Source organism: Crocodylus porosus, unplaced genomic scaffold (assembly GCF_001723895.1).
Source record: "Crocodylus porosus isolate Cpor-Errol unplaced genomic scaffold, CroPor_comp1, whole genome shotgun sequence".
Classification (NCBI taxonomy): domain Eukaryota; kingdom Metazoa; phylum Chordata; order Crocodylia; family Crocodylidae; genus Crocodylus; species Crocodylus porosus.
The window spans coordinates 232765865-232775061 of NW_017728886.1; the positions used below are offsets into that span (position 1 = coordinate 232765865).

Below are 9197 nucleotides of genomic sequence, written 5' to 3' on the forward strand. Positions count from 1 at the left end.
GCCACATGGTAGTAGCCCTTGCAGCCAATCTGTATTGAGGAGCAGGGGCAGCAGCCATCTTCCTGACAGCCCTTCAAGTGGGCAGGCCTCTCTCCCCCTTCCCCACTTCTGTGGGCTGCTGGCTTCCTCTGAGGAACCTTTATTTTCTTTTCAGTAAGCTTTTTTTTTTTCCTCGCAGATTTCACAGGCATTACCCAATTTTGTGGGCAGTGCCAGATTTCACAAAATCACGATTTCAGTAGGTCACTAATCATGAATGAAATGAGACTGATGGCTACAAATCTCTCTCTAGTTTTCAAAAGAGTGAAGTTCTAGAATGGCCCTCCAAACAAGGTCATGAGCCTTGTTTCAAGAGAGAACTAGATAAGTTAACAAAATGGCAGAGACAAGGGAGGGGCAATCCTAGAGATGGAGTCAAAGCATGTAGTATAAGACTTCAGAAGTTTAGTTTGTGAATATTCCTGAAAGAGAGTTTGAAGGAAACTTAATTATTGTGCAGGCTGGTTGAATCTAAGGAAGATATGTGGTGGCATGGTGCTTAGCCTCATTGATGATGCAGGCAGGAGTCTGGTAGCAGAGGTCAAAAACTAGAGAAAACAGTCTAATGAAGAGTTGCAGTTTCCTGGCAGCAGGGAAAGGTTGGGCACTGGAATGAATGTTTGCCTTGGGGGCATAGTAAACTTGTAGTGTCTCAGGATTCTTGAGTTTGCTATTGTCTTTAGGATGTGCTTTAATTTAGATGATGGGGAAAATCTACAGTTCGTGTGTGCAAGTAAGGAAGGTCAGGCCAGGTGGTTGTGACAGCTCTTTCTGGATTAGATTTTTCTTCCTTGGTTCGTTCTTCTTCCACTCAAGCTTGCAATATGCTTATACTACTTGCTGCATCCTATTTATACTATATTTAGTAATATTTAATCTATTTAATCCATTAATCCCATGCTTCAGGGTTTATGCTAATGCATTGTAATGAATGCTGTTTCCCTGTTCCAAATTAATTATGGGAAGTTCTTCCATTTTCTTTTTATTATTTAGGCGCCCACCTGCAAAAAGGGCAAACTATGTCAAACTTGGCACCCTGACCCCTTTCTTCTGCCCATGGGAACAACTAACCCAGGATTGGGAAGAAAGAAACAAAACACAAGGAGAATCTACATGTATGTCAGAAGTTAAGAGATGTGTGACTGAAAAGCAAGCTCATAATGATCCACAGCCCATAGTAGTCACAGAGTCTTCTCATGAGACTAGCCAGATGGAAGAAAACATGGAAATGACATGCTCTCAAGGGAATGTAATCACGGAAATATTGAATAAGGGCCAAGACTTGGGCAAGAAAAACAAAGTTGTAGCAAGTAATTGCTTCATTGTTCTCAGGTATGACAGAGTGGCTTCAGAAGCATGCAAGATGTTACTTGCTGCTATAAAGATGCTTTATATAATTGGGAAGCAACAAAGAGTCATAATTGTTTTGAGTTTTCTGCTTGGAGTATAGATATGGGGAAATGAGTTTGGCTTGGTAGATTTCTCATACCGTGGTGGGGATGAGACTGATCAAAAGTTGTACTAAGGATAAAAATCTGCTACAACAGCAATTATTCCTCTCTCTTCTCCATGGAACTGGTGACTAGGCACAGGAGTGAGCCCTCTTCAAGCTACTTTTTAAGCTGGCACTTGTTTGGGAATGCTAATATGCTTCATGCCTCTGGTGGGAGAAATATTTTAGATTCGCTTTACCTGAAGAAATTAGCATCTTATAATCTACAAGAAAAAAAAGTCATGCATCTAGAAGCATCTGTCAACTACTTAAAAACTGCCTCTTTGGCACCTTTTCTTGCATTCTTGTCTATAATATATGGATATGGACTATGATTGTCACAATCTATAGAGGAAATAGGCAAGGATTTTTGTGGGCAGTATATTTTATCGGACCAACAGCATGTTTAGGATAGACTTAGAAAAACTTTCAAATGCAATGTATTCTCCTTAAGTAACACATTATGTTCAGAAGCTTGCTTGAGGATTCATACAGGTGTTCTGTTTCTACCAGGAGAATTGCCACTCTCCCAGTAGAAACTCTGAGCATACAAGCATTTGTTCAATTTCTTCTGAAAGAAACATTCACCCTCTGAGAGAGAGATCTTCTAGGTTGACACCTGGAAAATCTCCCCTTTGAGAGAAACTCTCTTGCAAGAATGAACTTCTGGTCAGGTCTGGTCCAAGAGGAGAGTGGGCTGGACCAGTGAGGCAGTGCTTCCTACCTCTTTCCCAAACCAGTAACAGAATGGAAGAAGCTGTCCCCTGGTCTGGGGAAGTCATGGCATGTCTTTTCCCACTACTGCAGTCTCCCTGGGGACTGGAACGAGTAGAGCCACAGCTCCCCATTCCTTCCCCAGATTGGGATCACCCTAGTCTGGTGAAGGTATGGAGAGCAGAGGAGCAGGGATGGTTGCAGGCTGAAACCTGTATGCTCCCTCTCCTGGAAAGTTTTCTACCAGTGGAAATTTCTCACAAATTTCTCCACTACTAGAAATGAACTCCTGTTTGGCATAAATCTGTCCCAACCGTGCAGTTGGTCTGATTAAAAATATCACCCACAAAACTGCTTGCCCCTTTCATGTTTCCTGCACTATCACAGGTATAACATCTCTCCAACACTACCAAAAAGTAGAGCTAATTAGCAGTTTCATCTGATTTTAGAACAGTGCTTGAGCAAGAGGATGTGTTTGTGCACGTAAAGAGAAGTGCCTGGATGTGAGTCTTTCATTCTGTGTAACTAGTACATGCACTGAAGAAAGGTAAATCTGGCTTAAACAGTCCGCTTTGAAGGCTCTAAGGAAGCAGTAGTACAACCACATGGCTTTGAATTGGCCAGCACCCCTTTCTCTTTTTAATTTTAAGACCTTTACACACATACTCAGAAAGCTGTTGAGGGCCTTATTTTGAAAATAGAAACATCAATTTTCAGTACTCTTGGTGTTTTCATAATATATTTTTCCAAGTATCCCTAACACATCTTTATACCTCAAACAGGAGCACAGAGTTATTAAAACAATTATCAGCCTGGTGCCAGCCTACTTCTGGAAGAGGTTGGAGGGGACGCACTGCTTCTAGACAGGGGAAGAAGGAAATGACTGAAGATGTCCTCTTGCCAATCTTTAAGTGCTACCCGAGGGCACTTGTGTGGGTCACCTTCTCTTTACTGCGAAAGGGTACCCCTGAGTTGCATACCATGGTTTGCATTCCAACCAAGGAAGATTTTCTGCGCCTAAGTGAAGACAAGCTCTTCTGTGGTCCTGAAGAACCCAAACACAGTGACATATTCAAGCACAAGATAGTAAAACTAAAAGAGAGAAAAAAGAAAAAAGATGGTGGAAAAATTCTAGAAAGTGCGGCTTCTAGTAGCCTGAACGCAAATGCAGTTGAGGAGCAGAAAAACCTAATTCTTGGATTATGGTCTGACCCTTTACCAGATGTTACTTCACATTGCTCTAGAATTCTCTTAGGGTTTGTCACTCGAGGAGATTTTTCATTGGCTGATGGCTGTGGAGAAGCACTAGGATTTGTTAGCTTGACAGGATTACTACATATGTTACCCAGTCAACCAGAAGATAAAAAAGGCTTTGTTTTATTAAGAACTCCAGGGTCTCGGCAGTACAGATTTGCCAGACTCACTATTGAGGTATAAATGGTGATTATAATAAAATAGTACACAGACAGTTCCAGTATTATTTCTTATATAATGTCTATGGACTTTCAAATTAGAGACAGGAATTAGAAGAAATTTGTGACTCAATTGTGTAACGAGCAGTATGAAAATACTTAGAAAACTAGTATCCTATATCAGTTAACCTATTAACCAGCTAATCTGCTGATAACATATGTTGCTCAAAGGTTCTGAGTACAAAAATGATTATCTTGTTTGTAGCAGGCATATTTTTTTTTATTTTAATGCAATTGAAACAAATGTTATCAGTGATTCATACCCTTGCAATGCTTCCACATAAAAAATCTGGTTATGGACTGATGCAGTTCATTATTCTCCTAACTGCTTGCTGTCTTGGCTGGTGTACATAACAAATGGCTTTCCTGGATTCTTAAATCTTGCAGCTAAGGAAGTCTGGCTGCAGCAAGGTGGACTTGATACAGTACAAACTTTTTTTTTTTCCTTGAGAAACTCAGTGCTTAAATAAGAGGATGCTATATTAGAAATACTGACTGCAGATTTGGTTATTATAACGTATATCTACCAAAATGTTTCTTTCCACGTTGGTGTGAACATTTTTTCAAAAGGGCCTCTTCTTTTTTTGTGTAAACATCTTCATTGTAATTTAACTAACAAGATGGGTTTTGGTCTGCTGGATAAACAAAAATAGCTAAAAAGTGGAGTCTGAAGTACTTGAAAGCTTAAGTTTGCTGAAGTGCTTTAAATGAGATCCTTGATACCCTACATTCATTGACAGAACGCATGGGTTATATTTAAATACAAGTAAAGCCAAACGAATTAGAAATCAGTGTCAATAAATGAGTTCCATGGGATTTTGATTGACATTGCTCACACCTTAACAGCTGAAACGTTTCTCTAAATGTAGAGGTTTCACCTATTTTTGACAAGAAACAGGAGAATTCAGCCCTTGCAAGGAAAAGTCTTTTGGTAGTTTTAAGACACAAATTTTCATCATTGGATTTACTCAAATTTTATGTTAATGATTTGGGCTGCCACATGATGCGTTCCATTGTAGTTTGGCTTTTAATTTTTGCAAAATTAGCTAGAGCCTGACATTTTTCTTTGTTCCCTATATTTAGATGACACAAGTCAACTGGGAGTATAAACATTGTCTCATCACTTACTGAGTTTTTAAAGCATTACAGTTCACCTTTTAAAAAAATGACAGCCTTCAATTTCCAGTCATTCTAGTACAGAGTTCTGAGAACAAAGTTGAATGTTAAATTAGATAACTGAATAATTGTAGCTTGCAGACAGCCTGATGCAAATGCTTACTGGAAGGTGGCATTTCCCTAACTAACATACAAGTAAATATACAACTTTCTTTTCACGAGTTTTATGTTTGATTCTTTAAACTTGAAATGAAAATCCAAATATGAAACAATTTATTGATCATACAGTATTTGGAAATGAATTCACACATTTAAGCTCAATTTAAAAGAATCACAAAAATCAGCATTGTTTTTCTTCCACAGATACGATCTATTTTACAAACATGAAAAGGTTTCTGTTGAACTGTGTAACATATTAATTATTTGCTCATTACTGAATTAAACAACTACAGTAATGTGTTGTCTGCATTTACTGGGAATCTTTCTGGGGGAGGGAGGGGCAGGAATGGAAGCAAAACATTGGTTGCACAGAAGAGTCATCCAGAACCCAGGGAAGCCAAAATAATATAGAACAGGTGATGGATTTGTGTTTAGAATATTTGTACATTTAAAATGCCTGTACAAGAACCTTAAATTCTCCAGGTAGTCTTCATGATACAGGTGGGTGAATCTTCAGAATGGTTCCCAAGTTTGTACACCAGTCATACAACTCATTAAACAACACCTTTGGCATTACTGTGTCACACTAACTACAAAGGTAGGCCATGTTGGCCCTTTAGGCTGTGTCCGCATGAACATGGTTGTTTGTTTCCTGGTACAAGAAACAGTGGCGCACCTTGTGCTGCTGCTACTTGCCCCCAGGGAATGCCTGTGGCAGATTACCCTGGGTAGGGTAGAAGAGGCTGGGGCTGACACTGGCCCCAGCAGCCTTACCTGGAGAGCTGCAGCCGCAGTGATCCTGCTGCTTGGAGCCCGGCTGGCAGCCGGAGTATGGCTCTGGTTGGCCAGGCTCCAGTTTTAGGTGGTGCATGCTGCTGCTGTGTGTTCTGCTCCACGTTTTTCATGCGGGGAACACCTGAATGTGCGGTGTGTGGCACTGCAGGGAGGCATAATTTTCTGTAGTCAATAGCCCTACGTTGTCAAGTGCTATGAATTATTCTTTGTATCCAATGACATAGGCTGTCGCCTACAGAAGGTTTGTGCCTTTCTGAATCATTTAGTCTCTTAGGAAGTTCTCAAGTGATTCAGAATCAGGGCACCCTCTGCAACTTTTATTACAGTTGCTGCTACTACCCGGTAAAACTGCCCTGTTTTCCTGCTGCACACCCAGACTAGCAAGGGCCAGTGTTGTGGCATGTGCATGATAACCCTAAAGCATGCAGGTGAGCCTGCTTGTGCTGTAGCCCTTGATCTGGCCCTGCCCAGCATCGCCTGGAAACATGCATGGGACAGGTAGAACTGTCCCATGTGCCTCTGCTCCCAGGAAGAACAGTGGAAGGGGAGACCTGGACTGGGAAGAACTGCAGCCATAGCCAGCTCTCCTGCCTGCTTTAGAGACCCTAAGGCAAGAAGCACGTGCTTGTGCTACTGCCCTGCATTGCATATAGTCTGATTTTACCTGGTCACTGCAGCGGTGACACCCCTGAAAGGGTTTAGCAGCACCCCAGGGTGTTGTGGGTCCCCAGTTGAGACCTGCTCTAAGGAGCCACCATCCCTGCCTTCTGCCTGACTTCAACTAACACAGCTAACTACATCTCTAGCAAAGAGTTATGACGATGTGTGTTCAGTGGTGGGTTTGCAGAGGAGCACCACTCCCCAATGTAACTTAGAATTGAATCCTGCTATAAATTGTTCACAATTGCCTCTGGATCATGTGTTATGTCCACATCTGATAAAGCAATCACCATTATGGGAATAAACTGAAACCTGTTTTTGCAGTTTCAGGCAGTATGTTGTAAAGCGTTGTTGTTATATTGAAACTGTGCACTAGATGTCCCCATAGGAAAAAACTTCAGTCTTTCAGTCCTAGGCTTCACATGTTCTCCATGTGTCATTGAGCACTACCTCATGTAGGTATGTACAAATAAAAACCCTTAAATCTTACAGCTTGTGTGGCTTGCATGTGTGTTGGAAATACTTCCATATTTAATGAAAAGGTTGAATCATAAATGCAAGTAGAATATTTCTAGAAGCAGTTTCCAGGGTTTTCATAGAAAAGGGGCTGGAAGAGATCTAAGGCAGAATCAGCTTTGTCCAAATCAACCCAAGTAATTCCTTATCTAACCTATTACTAAAGCTACACGTGCAATACTGCCACATAACCACAAGCCATAGCACCCTAACGTGCCACAAGTAAAAAAAAGGGGAACAATAATGACCAATGTCCAGCTGCTGCCAGGGTTGTTCAAGTACTTTCAAGACATGAAAGGAAGAGGGCCAAGCCCACCACTGTAGATGAAGGCAAACTCCTTCCTGCCCCTCACGCTTCCAGTCTATACCAATCTGATCATGGAATAATTTATTTTTGACCCCAAATGTGTGTGTGTGTACACATGCAGGCATCTGCATGCTCAGGTGTATGTATATACATGTGTGGGTGAGAGACTCCCCTTCTATATTTTTTTCCTGATCATCCTCCTAGTGGATCTTTTGTTCACTGAATCATCTCCTCTCCTCCCCCCCCCCCCACACACAATTTTTAAAGCATCTGGAGTCTTTCCCTCATACTGATAATTTCTGCCAGGTTTTCATTTGGCCACTTCCTGTTACTTTTCTTTGATTTTTTTCCCTTCTCTGTATCTGATATATGATCCCTCTCCCCACTAGTGACTAGAAAACTACTATCCAAGTGCATTCTGTTCTGCTTATCTCGTAATATTGTTACACAGTTGTTTTGCTTTAAGCATGATTTATGCTTTAAGACTTCACCCTACTTGTAAAAATGTAGTACAAGCCTGATCAGTTGAAAGTACTTGAAACTCTGAGTCACAGTTATTCAGGAAAATGCTGTGCTTTTACATGGTTTCAAAGAACAATCTTTACTATATGGTTGGGGTTGCTGGATTCTCAGTGCCAGGAGGGTTATTTCATTTTAAAAAGTGTGCCAACACTGGCTAATCAAAGAAATGTTAGTTAAAACAGTGATAGCTATGTATAAATGTATAAATTCACTGTTTTGATGCAGGTGTATCTTTGCCACATATCTATTCTTAAGCTTTACTATATGTTTGTAGTTACTAGCTTCTGGATAGGCTATGCTATGGGTAGCCTATCTGGCTAAGGTTCCCTGAAGCAGTTGTTTGTGGGAGTATTTGAAAGGCCTTTTTGGAAGCCCGTGGGAACTGGAAGAAATCCAAGTCCATGGGGTTTGATGCCATTTCCTGGTCACTTTTTCAAAATGGAAGCTTGGAAGAATGCTCAAGTTGTTGTCTTTGCCTGGCAAGACAGAGCAGAAGCTAGAGCATTTGAAAATCGGTTGTGAAGCAACAGACACTATTCTGACAATATCTGCAGCCAGCCAGAGGCAGAAACCAGACAGGTTTGGTACAATGAACAGGCACTATGGCCACACCAGATGAGTGCAGTTCTTGAAAAAGTATTTGCTAGGTAGTGTCTCTCTCTTCAGTTTGGAGCGTGACTTACAGGCTAGTAGGACTGAGTTGCTTACTAGCTTGGACAGCTTGCAAAATCTCAAGACCTCCAGATCTCTGGGGTGTGCAAATGCTGCCATTGAGGCCCTGGACAATAAGGCCTGGAAGAAAGTAGTGATTGCCTTGTGACTACAGACCCAGAATGCTATTGGCCAGTTGTGCACTGGTTTGGGACATTCATAATGGATATACAAGATGATGGTTTGCATAGCAATAGAGTGATGCTCATGGGCTACATTGCCTCTTCCTTCTTTATTTAGCAAATGCAAACCCGCAAAGCCAAGCAATAGCTTCCTTGGTAACTGAGTTCAAAGTTATTAATCCACCTCCTAGTTTGTAGAGGGGACATCCTCAGTGATGTGCAGCCATTGTTCGTATCTCTTCACAAGTGCACGATGTGTTATCACTGAAGCCCCAGAAGTGAAGGTTGGTTGCTCAGGGGCCTTGACTTGTCCTGAACCTGTTTAGCAGGGGCCATACTCACCATGATTATTCAAAGCCAGCAGGTTGATGAGTGAGGTTTGTCACAAGAAACTTGTTTGTGACTTCCATTCCTTGATCCAGAGGGCTTCTGCAAACAGATCCTGGTCAGGGAGCTGAGTGAAAGGTTCCAGTTATGAAACACATGGTTGCATTCAACTGATTGTCAGCAGTATGTGATGACCGCGCAGGCGGTCTTCTCTTCCATCCTTCCAGTGAGCGGTCGAGGCAGAC

The 9197-nt window shown here is 41.6% G+C and overlaps 1 protein-coding gene across 1 annotated transcript in view; it reads left to right on the top strand.

Moving 5' to 3' along the window:
• Nucleotides 1-5289, top strand: part of POP1 (POP1 homolog, ribonuclease P/MRP subunit) — a 36096-nt gene extending 30807 nt beyond the window's left edge. The window contains exons 14-15 of the mRNA XM_019551084.1: nt 1033-1371; nt 3028-5289. Of these exons, the coding sequence (XP_019406629.1) occupies nt 1033-1371; nt 3028-3682 (994 nt within the window). The 3' untranslated portion in view covers nt 3683-5289. The remainder of the gene's footprint in view (nt 1-1032; nt 1372-3027) is intronic.
• Nucleotides 5290-9197: the final 3908 nt, after the last annotated feature.